Below are 21,014 nucleotides of genomic sequence, written 5' to 3'. Positions count from 1 at the left end.
TGATTTATTTTCCAAAATATGCAACATCTTTAAGTTTTATACTGTTCACTTATTACCTTTAATCTCAAATTTCAAAATAAATTTTACTTCATACTGTATAATTTTACAAACAAAAAACTTATGCATTGACAAACATAAAATCAAAATATCGCGTGTATCAGATAGCGGCCTTGCAGGCCTTTATCTAAGCTCTATAGCCTCTATTAATGACACTCTACTTCTAGAGCCCAAAATTCAAAACTACCTTGAATGAAAAATAATCGTCCAAATTTTAAAAGCCCAAAAAAAAATTCTCAAAAATTTGAACTCACCCAAAAATTAAAATCACGTGTCCAAATTCAGAACCACTGGCCCTTGGATAAACTTTCTTCAAGCTTCAGCTCTTTCTTCTTGCTCTCTCTCCTCCCTGCGCTCAGGTCTTAATTCTTCACTCTTTCCTTTAATATTAGTAGCATTTTATTGTTAAAATTCATTTTTAATGCTCAATTTTACTTAATTTCTTCCTAATTTTTTTGCTTTATTAAGCTTTTTATACACTGGATTATCATGTTGTCAATGGGAAATTATTGCTTTTTAATACAATCTGTGAGTTTTATGTTTACTGGGCATGAATTATACTTTTTAATTTCTTGTTAATACTTATTTAATACATTTTTTTTATACTGGGTATTGTTGGTTTATTCTATTACATTTCATATGCAAAATTTGGTTTAATTTGGTGAGAAATTGACATTGTGGTATTATCTATAATGTTCTTCAGATAATTGAGAAGAAAAATAATCAAATTCAATAAAATTAATGAGGTTTTTGGGTCGAATGATTCGGTTGAGTTGGGTTTTGAAGCAAGTATAATTGGGTGGAACTGGTTGTTATTAGGAAATTAGAAGAACTAGCATAGTGAGCTCATGAACAATATAAGATGCCTGTTGTTATGAAACCATTCACCCCGTTTAGTCTTTCATCTTCCTACAACCTTACCGTTCCTTGTGAGGCGTTCCTAGGTCCGGCTCGCTCTTCGTTTTGCAAGTTTGAACTATGTAAAAACCCTAAAAGAGTTTTATTGGGGAAGCATCTTTTCCCACTAGGTTTGGGACTTACTAGGAGTCACTCCATTTGGAAAGCTTCCCAGGTTGCCTACTGCTATGCTGAGGGTATCTCAGAAGAATTGTCAGATAATCAGCTTTCTGAAAAGTCTCAAAATGGGAATTTTCATGATACTGAAGAGCTAGGGTTGCTAAACAAGCCCTCGCCGATACCTGTCAATGGTGCCTCTGATAGTAGAATCGGGAGTGAACCTAAGAAATCGGATAAAGATGAGGCATTGGAGCCTTTTCTAAAGTTCTTTAAGTCAAATGATACGGAGGAAGAAATAGCAGAACAAGATGGAGGGAGACGTGAGAAAGAAACTGAAAAGGTTCTTGTAGAGTATTATGAGCCAAAGGGTGGTGATTTTGTTGTTGGTGTAGTTGTTTCTGGTAATGAAAATAAGCTAGATGTCAATATAGGGGCAGATTTGTTGGGCACAATGTTAACCAAGGAGGTGCTTCCATTGTATGACAAAGAGATGGATTATTTGTTATGTGATTTAGATAAGAATGCTGAGGGATTTATGGCCAATGGGAAGATGGGGATTGTCAAAAATGAAGATGCAATAAGTGGACAACCTGTTTCTGGCCGGCCTGTCGTGGATGCTGGAACTGTTTTATTTGCTGAGGTTCTTGGTAGAACACTTAGTGGCAGGCCATTACTTTCAACTCGACGTTTTTTCAGACGAATTGCTTGGCATCGTGTGAGGCAGGTTCTTTTCTCACTTTTTTTGAGAAAATTGTTTTATTATTAATAGATAGTGCGTTTTTCCATGTATCGCCTTATTGATTCATGAATCTCTTTGAAGGAAAATTGATTTACCATTGTCATTCAATTATGATGCATCACTCTGTTTACATTGGTGTTTTTTCTAGCATGCTCTAACTTGCAATTTATTAGTATCTGTCTGTGTACTGTTGAGAATCTTGTGGTTTAATTTGTATAATCAGTGTATTAAAGAGAAGGCATGATCACATTGCGCCTGTGATTTTGTCAAATTGGGGGCACTAAATGGCAGGATTTAATCATCTATGCCTACTTAGATAATGTTATAGAATTCGTTTTGTTTTTATTAATTGCTAGTTGATTGAAATATAGTGTTGCCCAAATGTTATTTTTGAAATATCCGTTTGATTTGGGCAGATAAAACAACTAGGTGAACCTATTCAGGTTAGGATTACAGAGTGGAATACAGGCGGCCTGCTAACAAGAATTGAGGTTGGTACCTGCTTTCATTGTGTCACACAATGCTTAAATGTATTGTTTATTGACTTGCAATTGTGTTGCTTTTCAGGGTTTGCGAGCCTTCCTCCCTAAGGTTGAGTTGGTTGATAGAGTAAACAGTTTTACTGAATTAAAAGAGAAGGTATGGTACTAGTTAAAATTCGAAAACTTCTAGTAGTCAATTTTCAATGTCAGTGGGGGTTTCAGCAAATGTTAAAATGTAGATAGTACTCAATGTTCACAGTCAGTGGGGTTTTTTTTCTGGATATGTTACATCACTCCATATAGTGTTGCCCAAATGTTTCTTATGAGGCTTCAGCTATGTAGTGTTAGATGTATGTAGCCGTATCCTTAAGCTTTTCCCCTGTTGTTACCAAGTGTTTGCTTTTCTTAATCTCTTTACTGTTTGAAGTGCTCCCCCCCTTATTATTATTTTTTTTTTTTTCATTCTTGTCAAAAAGTTGCCACTAGGGTTTCAAAAAAAAAAAAAAGTTTGCCACTATAATTTTGAAATCTCCATCTTTGATGAAATTATTAAATTAGGCTTTGAGGTTTTTCTCTCAAGAAAAGAAAAAAAAATCTTTTATATAATTGCAGAGTAATTCGACCACAACCTCCTAAAGGTTTTTTTTTTTTTGGCTATAACTTCCAGTTAAATAACTTTCACTTCTTCATTTTTTTTTCTAATAACTTCCACATCTTATATACCGTGCGTTAGCACGGATACAATCTAGTTATGATTAAAAAAAAAAAGGTTTTTGGATTTGCAAATCTCCCTTAATCCCCTTCGTATCATGATTATTAACTGTAATATTTAAATATCTTCTTAGTGCTTATTTCTCATCTTTTAAGTGAATGTGTTTATTAACTTGTCTGAAGGTTGTCAACTAAATAGATTATTGATTGCTTGGTTGTTTTATCTTTTAGTATATAATGTCCCAGTAGGTTTTTCCCCTCCTTTTGAAACTTCAATTTGTGTATGTTGCAGGTAGGGCAATGGATACATGTGCAAATCAGTCGAATAAATGAAGATAATAATGACTTGGTACTCAGTGAGCGAGAAGCTTGGGTATGTTTTACATAACTGTCTTTTATGCTCTCTGTTTTCTCCCTGATACAATTTGTTGCATGCTTCCCCAATTTGACAGATCAAGAAAGGTCTCTGAGATTGCTGTTTCATGTGCTAGGAAAAGTTGTACCTACGAGAGGGAACCCTTCTGGATGGAACTGTTAGGAAGATCTTCCCTTATGGAGCCCAAGTGAAGATAGGACAAACAAACCGAAGGTAAGATATGCAGGGATTGCTTTCTTATCTTCACATTATTGTACTTTTGTTGCATTGCAAGTCTCCTTTCAATTTTAGCTTCAAGTTCTTTCCCCCTTTAACCTAAATACCAAAAGACTGATTTGTTAAGCATTGAACTGTATACTTACTGGCGCATCTTGACAGTCCTACCCCTCTCTCTGACATTGTGTTGTATGGTTTATTACACTGTGTTTTGTTTTAATGCAGTTTGTCTCTTGTATTACAGTGGACTGCTGCATGCATCCAACATCACTCGTGGTAAATTTGATTCAGTTAGTGATTTATTAGCAGTGGGGGAGAAGGTCAAGGTCCTAGTTATAAGATCTTTGTTTCCAGACAAGATTGCTCTCAGGTGAGCAAGTAATTCCTTGATATTTACTTCGTAGTCCATTTAACTTCTACAGCACCAATACTTCATATTGGGAATTTCATACTAAGAAGTAAGAACATTATATTCAGCATATGAAAAATTAAATAAAAGTTCTAAATCCACTTGGCGTACAATGATTTTACTGTACATTGCCCATTTTAGGGTAACTTTTTGTTAGGATTAACTTTAGCTTATACTACACCCTAATCCCCATTTTTTTAATTCATTCTCCTCAAAAAGTTGCCACATTCTTGTCAAAAAGATGCTAGAAACATTTAGGTTGTTTGAGGATATAAGCTGTCTAAATACTCTTTGTGCTGGATGCCCTAAGCAATGGTGCCAATCGAGTGAATTAGGTTATGTGCTCGGGAAAACTTGAGGTAGGGTGGAATTAATTTCATTTATTCCCGATCTCACTGGACCTTGGAAAAGACATGCCCCTGTTTTGAGATCCTTTACAAGAAAAGATGTTGGTAGGAACTCTATGGATGCATTATTGTCATTTGTCAATACAAAATTGAGAGATGGAAATGATATTACGAGCCATTGAAGGAACATAAAAAACGTTATTTAGTTTGAAAGAAAAGGATGAATGAGAAAAAGAAAGAGAGCCAATGTGAGAAATTTTTAAACCTGTACCATCTCCAATGATTAGGTCCTCAGTGTCGTTGTAGGGAGAATGCATAGCCAAATTGTTGAGGTCGTTTGCGACATGGTGTGATGCACCACTGTCAAAGAGCCATGTAGATGGAAAGGGGGAGGTAATAACATTTGCAACAAGTGCTTGTGGTTGTGCCATTGGAGAAGCAGGAAAAGAAGGAGGAGAATAGGGTTTTAGTATCAAATAATCTGATACCATGTAGAGAATATGAAAAGATATATTGAGAAAAGTTGTGTTATTCTCATTACTTGGAAAGTATGTATAACAATTACAAGCTAAAGTAATACGCTAAAAGTCCAGCTATTTTCAGTTACAAGAATATAATTCTAGCTCTCTTATAGGAAAATAATTCCTAAGATAATTACAATATAATTACAGCTAATTAATAACCTCAAGGATTGATATTGACATAGCCAATCCTTATCACCACATTGATAGTCTTCTTTTAATGGATCTCTGTGAAACGTGTCCCTTGTTTGGACTAGTGAACAGAGAGTTTAGGAAAATGGAGGTTCCCGCCTTAAACTTAATCTGAGATGTGATTTGGATCAGATAGGGAGACATTCGACAAGTTGAACTAAAAATTTGCTAAGTGGGAAGGGAATTACAAGGTACCTGTATGACACATTAGCATATGCTGATTAAGCAGGAAAGGGAGGATAATAAACAGGCAGGCCTGTATTGTTGATTTGGTCGCGCCTACGGTCAGTGGGGTATGCATTTCATCATAGGTTGAGTGGATATTATATTTTATTTTTTAAAAGGCTGATAAGCAAACACAGGAGAGGAAAAAAGAGCTTGTAATTTGCACATAAACTAAAGCCGAGTGGGATAGTGGAGCAACAAAAGGTCTGTACAGGTAGTTCCCCACTTCCCCACAAATACCAATTGTAGATGGTAGCTTAAGCTACCTCTTGTTAAATATTCTGATTACTTATCTGTGTATAAAGCACAAGTTGCTGGAGAATTTAAGGCTTCTGCATTTTATTATGCAGTATCGCGGATCTGGAAAGCAAGCCTGGACTCTTGATATCAGACAAACAGGTGCTTAAACATCTACTTAAATTTGTTTGTGTTTGGTATCCTGCAGTAACTAATCATCTTGCACTCATAATATCATTCTAAAAATTATATATGCATTTGCTATGGCCAGAAAGTATTTGCAGAGGCTGAAGAAATGGCAAGGAAATATAGACGGAAGCTTCCTAGTATTTCCACAACACGTAAAACTGAGCCTCCAAATAGCGATCTTTTGTTTGAAGATGAAGCAAATCTCTATGCAAATTGGAAGTGGTTCAAATTTCTAAGAGTTAATGATCAAGATTCTCCATGAGCTTACTTGTCAGTTTTTGTCACGAGGATGGACTTTATATGTGACGCAGGTCTGGGTGCTGGTGGCTGTTAACCTGCAATTAGTTGATACCAATTCCTGAGATGATGGTTATTTCGACTGCATAAGTGTGCTCCAAAAATCGAATCTGAAAGAAAAGAAAACTGCATCCCAGTCAATCACATGGTGAGACTTCCTCGTTGTACAATTATGGCTGTAAGATTGTGTCCTGCTGGTATGAAGCTCAGCAATTTTCATATGATCGGCGATGAGCATGCACATTGTTGGGAAATCTTAACACGATGGGCTGTGAATCAAATTTTGAAAATGTAATCTGATGGAATTTTTTTGATTTTTATAAAATATTTATTTGTAAGATGCAACATATTCACATTCCTAGCAGCTTCTATTTCATGTTGCTATTGAGTTGGGCTGTTTTGAGCTAACAATGGAAACCTACATAGTTAGCTATAAGATGTACCAAGTGCATAAATCATTGTGAATCACTGTATTAGATGTTAAATAAAAAAATTACAATTACAATGACACTAATGATTTTGTCTCTGCAATTGTGAAGAAAAAATCATGAAAATACAGCAGAAAAAGATGATGGCATTTGGAAGCTTTCTCTATTAATATCAGAGCCAGGTTTCGATCCTGGGACCTGTGGGTTATGGGCCCACCACGCTTCCGCTGCGCCACTCTGATTTATTGGTAAATTTTGCACAATAAAAATAATTATACTTGACACATTAAAATCTTATTTTAGAAATTCTTATGGATTCCTTCGAAATCTGGTAACGCGACAGTGCTTAATTTTTATTGATACATCATATATGGTCACATTGGTCAACATGTGACGTTACTTAAAGCCTTAAAGTATCATTATTTTTTTATTTTTTTTTGAAACAAAGTATCATTATTTATTAGTCCTACCCTAATTACTAATTAGGGTCACCATCAAGGATTTGATTGGTAGCTGCTAATAATAAATTAATAATAATAATAATTTGGACCATATATTTTATTAACAATATAATAAATATATATTATTTCTATTGTTTAAATAATGTTAATGCAATATAATATGTATATAAGAAAATTAACACTTTGGATTCACTCAATTTTAGTGTGCTTGGATATTAAATGTTAATTTTTTTTTTTTTAAAAAAAAAAAAGAGGGGGGAAATGATTTTGTAGGCTCAAGGCGTTTTCTATTCATTTGATATTCACTTGCTTGAACTTATTAGACCTAATTATTCGAAATTATTTTAATTGTAATTAAACTTTAATAACCCTTATTAGAATTTATTTTTTTCATGGACTTAAAATCAATGAAAATAAGGTAAACATACCAGACTCTTAGGATAGGTGACTTCCTAGTTCCTAAATGTGGCATTTAGGTCAATTAGACATGTCTAATATATCTCCATTATACTGTTAATAATAATACAAATTTCTGGAAAAGAAATCTAAATATATAAAAAAAAGGACAAGTTTACTCTGTCCTTAGGTTAATATTAGCCCTATCATATAATGTATTAGCCCTCCCATATTATGATGGTGGGAACAATAATGCTAATTTACCCCCAAGATTAACCTATTGCTTGGAATAAAAAAAAAACTTAGCTAAGTGCTAGTCTATGATTAGTAAATAGTTTGATAAATATACTATTAATCATCCAATAACAAAACCATAACCAAAGCCCAATCAAATAGGCCCAAAACATTGTACATAGCACACTCAATAAGTACATATCTTAATCTTTCCATGTGGGAGAATGTTTCCACTTTAAATACTCACATATTGAAGACTATACATAACATCTACTCCATAAATTAAATGTGATACTCCGTATTTGAATTGTCAAAATTTACAAAGCATTTTTTATTCACCATTATAGTTATGTTTCTTTGTAACAGTTCTATATGGATACGAGGAATAATATTCTAATAAGTTTAGGCAAGTCCAATTGAGTGAATAGGTGATTAAATAATTTTATCAAAAATTATTTATTCTAGAACATTAGATGAAATGAGCAATATGAGGCTCTTTAAGGAGCTATAATTAGTGAACATTTAAGTTTCCAACCTAGTGTTGTCTTTGTTCATTTGCTTGGCGTGGTGTTGTAAGAATTAAATTGCTATTATGTCATTGCATGTATTAAAGCATCACCAACTTCCAACACGTACCACAATTCGATGATTTAGATTCATTTGTATCTGCCTCAACTAGCTCGGTCGTTACAAACTCTAAACACCCTTGCCGCTAATAAACAAGAGTGTATATTTGTAAATTAGACACTCGATTGTGTTATTTCGTACTAATTAGTGTTTCTAAATAAAAATGTGTCACAAATCTCACAATCTAAAGTCAAAATATTCGATTCGAGACGCTAGCAAGTACCTATAGGGCTTGTTTGGTAAATGGCTTTTTGGTTGGCTTTTGGCTTTTAGCTTTTTCATTTGGTCAAACATCCAAAATTTTGTGTTTGGTAAATGACTTTTTTAACCAGCTGAAAAGTTGGCTTTTAAGCCAAAATGAAAAAGCTACTTGAAGTAGTTTTTGGCTTTTGGCTACCTAAGTTACTAATAACATCCAACAACCAATTTTACCAAACAATTTTTTAGACTAGTAAAAAGTCAAACAACCAACAAAAAAGCCAATACAAACAGCCAGTCAAACCAACCAGGCAAACCAGCCGATAGCCAGCAGCCAATTGCCAAATAAGGCCATAAACGCATAAAGTATTATGTCAAGTAAAGTCTCTAAAACAAAGGTTTGGTATTTTCTTGAAAACCTTGAATCAAACAGAGCAAAAACACAAGAGAATCCCAGAAACAACGAAAATGAAGATGACATGGAAGAAGAAGAGCGGGAGCAAGCGGTTAGCCATACCTAACCTTCCATTTGAAAACGATGAAGAAGATGATCAACTTAAACAATCAAACTCTCCTCCTTCTTCACTTAATCCCCAAAATCCCAACAAAACCCTTGATTCTTCTCTTGCTGATGATTTCCATGAACAAGGCAACAAGCTTGCTGAGGTAATTTCTTCTTTAGTTTTTTAATCTTTTGCTTATTTGGGTTTCTGCAATTTACTGTAATTATTACTTTAAATGTGAAATTTTGCAAATTTTTAGTTTGTGTTATCGTTTGATTTTCCCCTTTTTTTTGGCCAGTTGGGTTTTTGATTGTTGGGATTTTTTTGAAGTTAAAATTAATTTGTTATTTTTCAATTCTATGTAAAATGTTAATACTGCTTTATCTCATTGGAAAGATGGTTTCTTTAGTTTACTAGGGTTGATGGGGTTTCTGGGTCAATTTATTAATATAGTTTTATGAAGTTGTAGTTTGAATTCAGATAGTATAAGTATATAACCCTTTTTAAGATAGTTGTATTAGAGATAATTTGATGTGTTACCACTGTGCTGAAGAATCATAATTGAATGTGGACATTATATTTTATAATTTTAATGATTCAAAATTTGGCCCTTATACTAAAAATGATCAGAAATATGCATAATATAGAGAGGCGTCTTGAAGGTTGCAAGAAAATTGAGTAAAATTTGCTATCAATCACAGATAGTGTTGATACTAAGTATCCCTTGTGTATAAACGAGTTCGTTGGAGCAGATACGGCATTCTCTGAAGCCCATAATGGCTTCTTTTATGATCTTTTCTCTAAAAGAAGAGAATGAGGTGATAAGATTCAACATGAACCACTTGTGAAACAGGTCAAAACGGTGTAACTCACATGGTAAAGGAAATGACATGAACATGCTCAGTTGACTAATACAGAACCTTCATACTCCGTAGTTCATATAGATGAAAATGCTTCACAATTCTCCCTCTTAGTCTTAATCAAGGAGCTTGATTGGTAATTGCCAACCAATTTAATCCAAGTTGATTTTTGTCAATCCTTGCTAGTACAAACAACTAGTCTCCCATAGTTTGAAATTGATATACGTCTTTCCCCAATAAGCGGCTTAAACCTAAGAATCCATTAGAGTATTCTTCTTGCTTTAAACTCCACTCTTGGGAGATGTCCCTCAATGTGAAGGTTGGTTTTTATGGGCCAAGACATAAACTTATTCTGGAAGTTTCTTTGTAATATTGTGGATTTCATATCATCCTCATACATCAAATTTCTTCACCACATCTATGAAGTATATTCTTCACCTCATCATTTTATCTCTCCTCATGGACTTCTCATGGTTTTATATATGCCCATTTTGAAATCTTCTAGAAGATCAGAATTTGTACATTTTTTGCTCCTATCACAGGAGATCTTCATGGTTTTCATTTTCTGGGATCCATCATCTCCAAGGACTTGCTAAAGACAGTATTCTAATTGGTTATGCTTACATAATACACATATTGGTCATGATTTCCTTATTTTCTTGTTGTCATTAGATTACATGTGAATATATGATTGTATTGCAGCATGTGCTATTGCAAAGTAAGGAGTGCTCCATATGAAATAAATCAACTGAGAGATTTTATAGGTGTAGACCCTCTACCTAATTTAGATTCTGGCTCAAAAGGGCCTTAAATTCAGCCTATTTAAGGTGTAACTAGTTAACTTGGTCTTGTGTTAGGTCATTTGGTAGATAGCATTATGAACGAGAGCATTATGATTCATGGGATGCTGATATTGACTCATGTGTGGGCACTAGAGGCCGTGAAAGGTTGTCAAAATCAAATTGCCATGACTATTTGGAACTAGTAAGCATATATTAGGGGGAGTTAAGGGGAGGTTGTTTAAACATCACTTGCTTAAAAGGGTGCCTGGCTTGGAAAGGAAATAAATGAAAAGAGATGGTTTTAGAAGTGTGATTATCCTGAACTTACATCTTAGAAGGGCCTCTTACAAGATGATCCCTAGGCTAGGCCCTATCTATATTGGATGAGCTAGAAGGGCCACATCTTGTCTGTGTTTTTTTCTTTGAAGAACATTGGAGCTCCTGTGTGGCATGGTGTGATATTGAATATCAACCAACCATTTACTTTATTTTCAATTTTTTGAAAAATGTACTTGGGATTTTGAAATATTTGAACTGTACAGAGTTTCATTTGGTTATTCAATAGCACTCTTATAACGTGTAACTTTATTCAATGCAAACATAGTGAAGAACTGTAAAGAGACATTGAACTGTAACGGATTTGCTCAAAACTATCCTCAAGCTGATTGCATTGTTTTCTGCTAAAAAAATCTACACTTCATTTCAGATTTGTTCTTGCTCCTGTGGGATTGGCATGAAAGCTTATCTTGACTTCATCTAATATTTGTAATTCATCTTGAATATTTTTTTTTTCACTGGAATTATGAATTGTGACTTGTTTCATTATTTTCATACCTGTCTTGGTTGTTATTAGCATTTTGCACATTTTAACTTGTTTGCAGTGAACTTCTGGGCCCTTTGTTAACTATTCTGGTGTAATGGCTTCTGGTTTATGGCTTATCTATACACTTCTGTCTGTGTTTTTCTTCCAATAAGTTAATTGCTATTCCAGCATGATTGTTTTTGCAATAGGTGTTTTGAATTTATAGTTATCCTCTTGCCCCTAAAATTGGTGTTTAGTATGCTGTTGATAAAATTATTTAAAGTTGGAATCTTATGCTGCCTTCCCCACCCTTAATTTCAAGGATGGTAAATACCGTGAAGCACTGGGAAAGTGGGAGGCTGCTATAACTTTGATGCCCGAAAAGGCTGTTTTGCACGAACAGAAGGCTCAAGTATTACTTGAAGTTGGAGATTCCTGGGGTGCTTTGAAGGCAGCAACTCGTGCGATACACTCTCCTTTGTCTGTTTTCTTTTGTTATTTTGTACTTTAGGTGTTAGATTATGTAACCTGTGTCAAAAGAGAAGGTTTTGCGTAGAACGGACTCATGTGAGTCCAGTTTATAACCTTCAAACACACCACCTTCATTTTCCTTATGCTAAACTTGCCACTTTAGTGATTAAATTTTTTTTGTATGATTGGACTCACGTGAGTCCGTTCTACACAATACTTTTCCGTGTCAAAATGCTTTTACATGCTTATTTTTTCAGTTCCTCATTTATCCATTTTCTCTTATAGTCCGCATGTATCCAAGTGTTGCTTATGCTATTGCTCTGCTGTTCATTGTTGGTATATACACTTTCTGCTTCCCAATAGAATTCATTTCATGCTTGATTGTGTATCTTACCTGTGAGCTTCTTGTGTATGTATTATGTGATTAAAATAATATTGCTTATAACAGCATGGGCTGATTTGACTTCACTTTTTTGATTTGTTTTGCAGGAGCCACTGAATTGGACCCATCATGGGCTGAGGTAGTTGATCTTATTTTGTTCTCCTTACACCCCAGTACCCCCTCCCCTCTTCAGATTTTAAAAAAATAAAATTATGTTTTCTTTGGTCGTAGATTATTAATTTTCTTCTTCACTCCATGATTCGAGGGGATCCATGATCTGAGCCAGTGGTTCACATAATTGAGGTCCTAAGTAGAGTAGGAGCACGCATTCCTAAGCAATTTTGGTGTGGTTGGTCCATGCTTTTCGGTCATGAGATTAGTAAGGAAGATGTCTTGGTTCTTTGATAGTAACAGAAGTCAACATCAGTCGTGGTAGTCTGGAAGATGTGAGATTTAGAAGAAAGCATTTTTGTTTGTTTTTCTTTTTTGGTTTTTGACAAAGATTCCTCCTTTTAGGAAGTCATTCATCATATGAAGGAAAAGTTCCTTTTCTTCTGATGTTATTTCCCTACTACGTTTGCAAGCAAATATCATTAAATTGGGATGTGAAACAAGAACTAGACTGATCAAGCTATTGAAGACTTATCATACCTTGTGTTTTGATGAAAAGTTATACATGATTGGCAAGTGGAAGGGAAGAAAATATACGTACAGATATAGGCGGGAAAAAAATTGCCGAAATATTTGCTAGTGATTTACTGTTTTTAATTGAATTTTCTTTCTTTTCACTTCAAAAGTTTTGACAAACAAAAAAGTAATGGATTAATTAACCAGTTCCCTGCTTAGCTGCAAATTTTATGCTGTCATCAGCAGTTGGCTTTTAATAATTAGATATTGCAGGAAATCCATAATTCCATATCCATTTTCTGGCCTCTGGCTCTAATTATGAGGCATTCTGATAATGTTTCGAGATTTGTCTTTCAGGCTTGGACGACCTTTGGTAGAGCACAGTTGAATTTTGGGGAGCCTGATAGTGCAATTGAAACCTTCGACAAGGCTTTGGCCATTAAGGTTAGATTTTCTGTATTTCTTACATGGCTGCATGCCTGCTTATATAAACAATCAAGTACAGTGTGGTGTAACAAGCTTGAGTTTCCTTAGTATATCCATTAACTAATTTACTGATGTGAGCAGCCTGACTTAGCTGAGGCACAAGAGGACAGACAAACTGCTTTACAGCTTGTGAAGAAAAGAAAGCACCTTCACTCATCAGGTCTAAGCACGGATAAATCTCGTTATGCAGTTGGTGATGGAGGTGAAGCCCACCTCCCTGGTTCAGCCTGAATGCACTGGTATTATTTTCTGCAACAAAATCCTTATATAACAAGGTAATGCAGATTAGAGCAGCAACTTCATTCCTGAGTATCGAGTATCGGCTTGTTGGATGCAGTAGTAGGGGTAATTTGGGTGTACATAACCAGTTATCGAGTATAGTTGTAATAGATAGATTAAGGACTTAAGGGGCGTACCTATCTGTCAAATGTCCGTCTGTTATTTTAATTTGAGATGAAACAATCTGATGCATGTTTCTGTAAGTAACATCACCTGTATACTGTGTTGCCCATATGTTTACCTTTTTTTTTAATAAAAATTTCTTCATGTTAGTCCATTTTCCACTGAGTAAATTTTCGGAACTACTACCTCCGTTTCATATTATTTGCAATGATTTGACATAAAGTGTGAGTAGTATATGTCTAATCGTTGAAAATAATATGCAAGGAAGGTAAACGTTAGACATATTCGATATACATTCGATATACGTCAGACATATTCCATATAGATGCAACATGCAACAGCAACGTCATATAGTCGTAGTTGAAAAAAAAAAAAAATTTTAATTCCTGCTTTTAATATGGAGACAAGTCAGACAACGAACTCCGACAAAATTTTTTTTTTTTTTTTTGAGGAAAACTTGGACAAAGATTAGACTATGTTTTGGACCATTATAGACTTAATCAGGGTGCTTCTAGAAATACTGCTAAGTACATCCTTTTTTTTTTGTCCCATAAAAATAGTACATTCAATAATTAGGGATAATCTTGTGGATTAGAGGAAACACACCCAATCCGATTCGAAATTGATTCAAAAAGTATTTAATTTAGTTGGACTCGCATGGACACGATAATTTAGTATGACTCAACTTTAAAATTTGACCCGACCTGACTCGATCATCCAAATTGACACCTCTATTCTGAATTGTCAGCGATTACCACGCACCAGTACATCGTCTATATACTGAGTACTTCATACATATACTAATCAATTAAAGTCAAACACAATTATAAAAATATCTCACATAACAATAACTTGTGGCTGCCAAAGATTACGAAGGGACCCATGAAAACATTAAATTAGTATGAAAAGGGAATATTAAATGTACTTCTTACAATATTGCTCTTTTGCTCTATGGAGTAGTAATAATACTATGCTTAGGGCCTGTTCACATTTACTGATCTAAGCTGAACTAGACTGATTGGAGCTGAACTGAATTGAACTGAATTGATTAGAGTTGAACTTAACTGAGCTGAAATGAATATTTTATGAGAGAGGGAAATTAGGAATTGAACTGAATTGAATGGAGCTGAACTGAACTGAAATTATGTAAATGTGAACAGACCTTTAGTATGGAGTATATATAATAATACAAACCGCAAATGACATGTCCTCTTTTTCTTTTTCCGATTTCTTTGTTAAGGTGTATTCTCTTTACTTTATTTAACCTAAATTTATTTGATCGAATTTAATTAAATTTATCTGAACTTATCATACCTTATTAAACTTATTAGACCTTATTGAAATTATTGAAACTTATTAAACCTGATTGAGCTTATAAGAACTTATTAGATTTTATTGAACTTATCAAAACTTATTATAGATCTGTGTTTAGGCCGTTACTAAGCCAAAGGCTTATTGATTAGGGAAATCATTTGAGAGTAATGAACAAAATTTGCTCCTCCGAGTAAGAACGTATAAAAGCTTATTATTCTTCTTAGACCAAGAAAACTCGACTTAAGTACATAAAATTAAAAGAGTGCATTAATTAAAAAGGCAGATCGATGCAAATTCTCATCATTACAATTCAATTGTGTAAGAAAACATAGCCTCATGAAAAGACATTATTTTAACAATATGATTAGCGGAACATGTAATTACATACAGTAGCTAGTTACCACAAAAGTCAAATATTACGGCCACAAAAAATATATAAAATTAGATTACCATTTCTGTTTGGGCTTAGTCCCTTGTCCTTAGCCCAGTGACCTCAAATGACAAAAATGCCCTCCATGACCCAGCCAATCATAAATGGTTGCAAAGTACAGATTTACCCATAATCTGTCAAATTAAGTACAACTCATGCCACCTGAAAGTACAACTATAAATAGCTCTCCAATCATTAATGAAGGAGACTTTTGCTCTCTCTCTCTCTACTTTCTCTCTCTAATTACTCTTTTTCTCACTACTTTCTCTCTCTTAGAGACATTCACTGACTTTAGCATTGGAGGGGCGTTCCCGGGTCACACCCCCGGGCAGCTAACCCTCTTTGTTTTGCAGGCTTAGCTCTCGGACAACAAGGCATAGCTGAGGGAAATTCAGACATTTATTGAGCCCAGCTCTAAGACATCTTGATTTCATTACCCGAACTCCCAGGAGCATCTTTTGTTTTCCAGAAACAATTTCTATGGTATTAAAAGAGTTTAATAATGTAAGAGATTTTTAATAAAGCAAATAAAGATGAAATACATAGTACAAGATATATTATTCCTCATTCTCTAAATATAGTATATCCCATACAACCAGCAGTATAAATTTAATATATATACTATTTTAAGACATGCGATTTTTTTTTTTTTTTTTTTTTTTTTTTTTTTTTTTTTTTTTGACAAGAGCAATAATATTAGTATCAATGTATAACAATTAATGATCATATCAAACCTTTCACAATATTTGATTGTATTAAGATAATCAAAATTACTTTACAAGTAGTCAAGTATTAAAGATGAACAAAGAAATAAGTATGGAAGCTTGGACTTCCATTTAATTAGCTAAGAGCTAGCCTTCATGCATCTTCACTCACATAGGATGAATTTAAGCGTCTTCTCCGCAAAAACAACACAATATCCTCCAAAGTATGCCACCCCTCTTTGATTTCGGATTGACATCGTTTGGATTCTTATCATTATATCCCCCTCCCATACTTAGCGAATATAATTATATCAACACTTGAGCTCGCAAAACCTAATATTTGCAGTTGCCCGATGGGTGTTTAATAGTTTGTGGAGAGTGCATATGGCTTATTGCCTTATTGGTGAAGGAGTTAGTAACCTCTATTTATACTCCAAAATATATAGGGTAATGACAAAATTTCATGTTAGTTTCCTAGTAATGTCATTGTTTACACTTAAGATCTAATAAATTCATTAATTAAAAAATATTTATGTATTACATGGTTGATAGATAAAACCACATGGTACGTTTTTCATGTATATGCATGCATTGTTGAATGTTGATTAAACTTAAAACCTTGTTTACGTTGTAGGGGCCTGCATAATAACTTTACACTAGCTATAGAATCTTCGCTTTTTATATGTATGGGTGAATGGGTCAAATAAACTCGCGTTATTAATTCAAAAAGTAAACGAACTCATCATGTAAAGCAACTTTGAAGCATTTCTAGTGCATGTCTATTGTCTTTCAGACAACTTTCCCAATTAAGTTACACACACTATTGTAGGGATTAAAGAATTTTTACTACAAAAGAATTATAAAGCCCAAGTAATTAATAAAATAAAACAAATATAAGTTCAAAAATATATAAGTGACAATCATATATTTTTTTTTTCCTACCATACAATAAATAGATTTTTAGTTATTACTTACTCTTGTGGTTTTAGACATTTGCAATGAGAAAATACAAGTATATTTAGTGGCATTTCTGTAAATAAGTCGACAACTTTTATTTAATGCGAGTCCCATTAATGTTGACTTATTTACAAAAATGTCATGCTAATTGGGATATTTTGCTGATTTATTTAAAGAAATGCCACTAGATAAACGATTTTCGTTTATCATGAAAATAACTTGGGCTCCCTTATTTGCAATCCTTTTTATTATACGAATATTACATGATTTTTGCATTGTATGATGGGAATCAAGGAATAATCCTTATACTTGTAGAAAAACCATTTGAACCACCCTATGATATGATTAGTCTCACATTGAAAAAAAAAAAAGGTTATCATCAAATAAAGAAGTTATCCCTAGCTAATATTTTCGTATAATTGGTTATAGTATAAAATATCATTTGGTTCTTTTTGATTTATTAGGTTGCTCAGGTCCATTTCTAATTTATTTAAATTTAATATAGTATCAAAGCCCGAGTTATGGTTCTCGGTTAAAACCAAACATTTTATGAACTAGAAAAAAAATAAGGATTTACCTCGGCAAAAATTAATTACCTTTCCACTCAACTAATTTTTTTTTTCTTTTCACAATTTTAAATAAAGATATGGAGTTCCAAAATTCATCCTTATAAATAAAATACAAGATAGTATTTAAACAAATCAAATTTGAAAATGCAAAGAACTTCAAATATTATATAGAGGCTATTCACAAAACCATTTTAAGTACTCCCTCCGTGTTTTAAGGAGAGAGATATAATATTTTAATGTATTGTTTTGTCAAAAAAGGAAATGTATCACTTAAAAAAACACAGCCGGAAATGGAAAATGTATCACTTAAAAAAACACAGAGGGAGTACTAATGAACATGTTATAATCTTAAATTTTAGTTACTATACAATATGCATACCGTACAAGATCATCATAACAAGATTAATAATCCGAATTGTTTTATATCATAGACTAATTCTATTTTTTTTTTTTTTTTTTGTTTTGAAGATATATCATTATATCATAGACTAGTTCAAAAGCTATTCCGTATCAATTTTTGTGTGTTTTGAATCGGTCAATCCAATATTGACAACTTCTCGTCTATCTTGAAAACTATTGTATTTATCAACTGAATTCTGAAGTAGATGTGCAACCTTTTTATTTTATTTTATTTCTTTTTTTATTTTTTGGGAAGATTAGTATTTCTTATTAACTTTCTCTAATCTCTATTTCAACTATTCTTTGATGCACTTTAATCTTCTAAACAAGTTCAAATGAGTGAAATGACTAAAGAACAAAAAATATAAAAAAAACATTGAAAATAATAGCAGAAGCGAGCTTTTAACATACATTTCATACAAAATTTCTTTGTAAAGAAACGAACACATAAAAACATAAAAACTAATGTATTAATTAAATAAGTCCGTACAAATTGAACACTTATTATTATTTTAAATATTTTTTTTTAAGGGAACACGTATTGATTTTCTATTTTTCTTAATAGAAAGTAAAATTCAAAACAGAATTTTGATATCTTTCTTGGAAGATCTAGCCAAGGCAAACAATTTGCTGTTACGCTCGTTCTTTAGAAACTTGAACGAAGAGCAGTGGAAATGCTGGAGGCAGTCCCCATTGATAACAGTTATAAACAAAAGATGTTTATAACATTGCACGTGACCCTCACTTCCGTAAAGCGGTAATAAAAAAATTGATTTCTTATTTGGACTCCGTTTTCTAATATTTTATAATAAATTTTATAACGGTAGTAAATTAACGTGGTGTGTAACGTCGTCTCCCTTTTCTTGTTGATCCTAGTCTGCAGGAGAGAGAAAACTTAATCTGATTCTTGTAGAGAGAGATACATAGGTCAGAGAGCCCTCAAAATTGTCGGGGTGAAACAGATCGGCGACGAAAGGCCAGAGAATCCTCAAAATTGACGGGGTGAAAACTTAATCTGATTCTTGTTGATTATTCCGGCACAACTCGGGTGTGTAATCGCTGAATGCGGAGATCCATAACTCTGGGTTGAGTATTTGGAATTCAATCCAATTCGAACTTGCTATCCTCACTATTCAGGTATGTTTTCCTTCTCATTGGTCAATTTATTTGAACTTACCGTTATATGGTTGTTTGTCTGCTTCAGATTGTTGGAGTTAATTGAGTAGTGTGTTTTCCCCTTATTGAAATTGGTTTGTCTGCAATATTGTTAATTTTTGGTTTGCTGTGTAGCTTAAATTATTTGCCAATTGCTAATAAGTTGCAGATCGATTTGTGTTTTCCATTTTAGCTGAGTTTTGCTTCAATGTATTGACGTATTGACCACTGCCCTGTTCCCAGTTCATGTTTGTGGGTTTCTATATTAACAGTGTTTGTCAGTGTTCATCAGTAGTTCAATGTGATATTGTTAAGTTATATGTTGAATTTTACTCTGTTCGGAGCTCCTGTGTATGAGTACTGTCATGTGTTCTGCAGTTGTTGCATTTTTAGTTTATAATGGTTGTTTAAATTGTTTACCCTATTATTTTGAACCTATGCATGAATAAGTGTGTGTGCTATGGATGAAGATTCGGGACTTGTTAGTGAGGGGACTATGGTGGATGACTATGTTCCTGAAACTCCACCCGAGATGGAAGTCCCATCTTTGGATAGTTTGACCGCTTATGTTCAGCCCTCCCAATGTATTGATAATGGACTTCATTTCACCTCTCCTGTTAAAACATTAGAGACCGTTGAAACTATAGTGTCAACAAACAAGGTCAGTGTATACTGTACAGTTGAAGCACCTAGAGTTGGTATGGTTTTTAAAAGGTGGCAGGATGTTGAAAGTTATTATAAGGAGTATGCGGAACAACATGGTTTTGGTGTGACTCAACAATCTGGTGCATTTACCAAGGAAAAAGAGAGGAGGGCTATTTATTGGAGGTGTGAGTGCTGGGGTCCCCCAGATATGAGGGCGAGGAGGGAAGCTAGGAAGAGGGAAAAAGCTATGGAAGTGTGTGGTACTGGTGGTGTAGTGAATGGTGAGATTGCAGAAAATGAGTTGGTTCGGGGAAAGAGGACCTCGAAGAAGTGTGAATGTGAAGCTAGAATATATGCTAGTTTGAATCCTGTTGGTGATTGGGTTTTGAGGACAGTTGTACTTGAGCATGCTCACCCATTGGATCCCAATGGTGCGAAATTAGTAAAGGAGTATCGAATGAAAAACTACACTTCTTCTGTGAAGAAAAAGTTGATGGATTATTATGAAGAAGGTGTTACAGTGAAACAAATACATGGTTGCATGGCTACGGAGTTGGGTGGTGAGGAGAATCTGCCTACTGTTAAGGATCTTCAACATGAGGTTCAAAAGGAAAGGAGGTTGAAAATGGAAGGTGGCGACGCTGCTGCTATGATGGCATATTTTGACCGTATGCAAGCAGACAACCAAAACTTTTATCACGCCCATCGATTAGATCAGGAGGGCCGGTTGAAGGATGTGCTTTGGGTTGATGCTAGGAGCCGGGTGGCATACGAGGAGTTCGGTGACGTCGTATGCTTTGATGCCACCTATCTGACCAATGAGTATGAGCTCCCCTTTGCTAATTTTGTCGGGGTAAATCATCACGGGCAATCTTTACTATTGGGATGTGCCTTAGTTTCTCACGAAAACTGCGATACCTTTCTCTGGGTGTTTAAGCAGTGGCTTGCCTGCATGGGTAATAAACCACCTGGTGCAATATTGACGGATCAGGCTGCTGCCATGAGGAGGCCGCTGGCAGCTGTAATGCCATCAACTCGTCACCGTTGGTGTATCTGGCATATCCTTAGGAAGCTTCCGGAGAAGTTGGGCAAGTGTGAAAAGTAAGTGTTATTCTGACTTCCCTTGTTTCACTTGTGATTATATGAATATGAATATTTGCAATTCCT

At 34.3% G+C, this 21,014-nt stretch overlaps 3 protein-coding genes and 1 non-coding gene across 5 annotated transcripts; 3 read left to right on the top strand and 1 right to left on the bottom strand.

The window, feature by feature from the left end:
• Nucleotides 1–762: 762 nt before the first annotated feature.
• Nucleotides 763–6,353, top strand: LOC145615122 (protein PIGMENT DEFECTIVE 338, chloroplastic-like). 2 transcript variants are annotated; one of them, XM_081670200.1, is made up of 8 exons: nucleotides 763–1,798; nucleotides 2,230–2,304; nucleotides 2,381–2,452; nucleotides 3,299–3,379; nucleotides 3,498–3,595; nucleotides 3,843–3,968; nucleotides 5,643–5,691; nucleotides 5,801–6,353. In XM_081670200.1, exons 1-8 carry the CDS (start codon nucleotides 920–922, stop codon nucleotides 5,978–5,980), a joined length of 1,560 nt encoding a protein of 519 aa, XP_081526326.1. In that variant the 5' UTR covers nucleotides 763–919; the 3' UTR covers nucleotides 5,981–6,353. The 2 variants fall into 2 exon arrangements, with proteins under 2 accessions (XP_081526326.1, XP_081526327.1); XM_081670201.1 differs by having other exon boundaries at nucleotides 3,843–3,972; nucleotides 5,801–5,892.
• Nucleotides 6,354–6,613: 260 nt separating this feature from the next.
• TRNAM-CAU (transfer RNA methionine (anticodon CAU)) lies at nucleotides 6,614–6,685 on the bottom strand. Its single transcript has one exon. It is a non-coding gene; the product is annotated as a tRNA-Met (tRNA).
• Nucleotides 6,686–8,735: 2,050 nt separating this feature from the next.
• LOC145615195 (small glutamine-rich tetratricopeptide repeat-containing protein 2-like) lies at nucleotides 8,736–13,812 on the top strand. The gene is made up of 5 exons (XM_081670266.1): nucleotides 8,736–9,025; nucleotides 11,629–11,767; nucleotides 12,267–12,298; nucleotides 13,144–13,230; nucleotides 13,354–13,812. The coding sequence occupies exons 1-5, from the start codon at nucleotides 8,828–8,830 to the stop codon at nucleotides 13,501–13,503; spliced, it is 606 nt and encodes a 201-aa protein (XP_081526392.1). The 5' UTR covers nucleotides 8,736–8,827; the 3' UTR covers nucleotides 13,504–13,812.
• Nucleotides 13,813–19,662: 5,850 nt separating this feature from the next.
• Nucleotides 19,663–20,952, top strand: LOC145613689 (protein FAR-RED IMPAIRED RESPONSE 1-like). Its single transcript, XM_081668770.1, has one exon. It carries the CDS (start codon nucleotides 19,663–19,665, stop codon nucleotides 20,950–20,952), a length of 1,290 nt encoding a protein of 429 aa, XP_081524896.1.
• Nucleotides 20,953–21,014: the final 62 nt, after the last annotated feature.

Source organism: Chenopodium album, chromosome 25 (genome assembly GCF_948465745.1).
Source record: "Chenopodium album chromosome 25, dcCheAlbu1.1, whole genome shotgun sequence".
NCBI lineage: Eukaryota > Viridiplantae > Streptophyta > Magnoliopsida > Caryophyllales > Amaranthaceae > Chenopodium > Chenopodium album.
The sequence above is the reverse complement of the archived record's forward strand: the minus strand, read 5'-3'. Positions and strand labels throughout refer to the sequence as shown.

What these genes read in the sequence shown, in the direction of transcription:
- LOC145613689 (XM_081668770.1), top strand. Translation starts at nt 19,663, where the DNA reads ATGGATGAAGATTCGGGACTTGTTAGTGAGGGGACTATGGTGGATGAC.
- LOC145615122 (XM_081670200.1), top strand. Translation starts at nt 920, where the DNA reads ATGCCTGTTGTTATGAAACCATTCACCCCGTTTAGTCTTTCATCTTCC. An exon ending in GCCTGCTAACAAGAATTGAG is followed by an intron (nt 2,305 to 2,380) that starts GTTGGTACCTGC and finishes GTTGCTTTTCAG; the next exon opens with GGTTTGCGAGCCTTCCTCCC. An exon ending in TCAGTGAGCGAGAAGCTTGG is followed by an intron (nt 3,380 to 3,497) that starts GTATGTTTTACA and finishes TTCATGTGCTAG; the next exon opens with GAAAAGTTGTACCTACGAGA.
- LOC145615195 (XM_081670266.1), top strand. Translation starts at nt 8,828, where the DNA reads ATGAAGATGACATGGAAGAAGAAGAGCGGGAGCAAGCGGTTAGCCATA. An exon ending in TGCTTTGAAGGCAGCAACTC is followed by an intron (nt 11,768 to 12,266) that starts GTGCGATACACT and finishes TTTGTTTTGCAG; the next exon opens with GAGCCACTGAATTGGACCCA. An exon ending in ACAAGGCTTTGGCCATTAAG is followed by an intron (nt 13,231 to 13,353) that starts GTTAGATTTTCT and finishes TGATGTGAGCAG; the next exon opens with CCTGACTTAGCTGAGGCACA.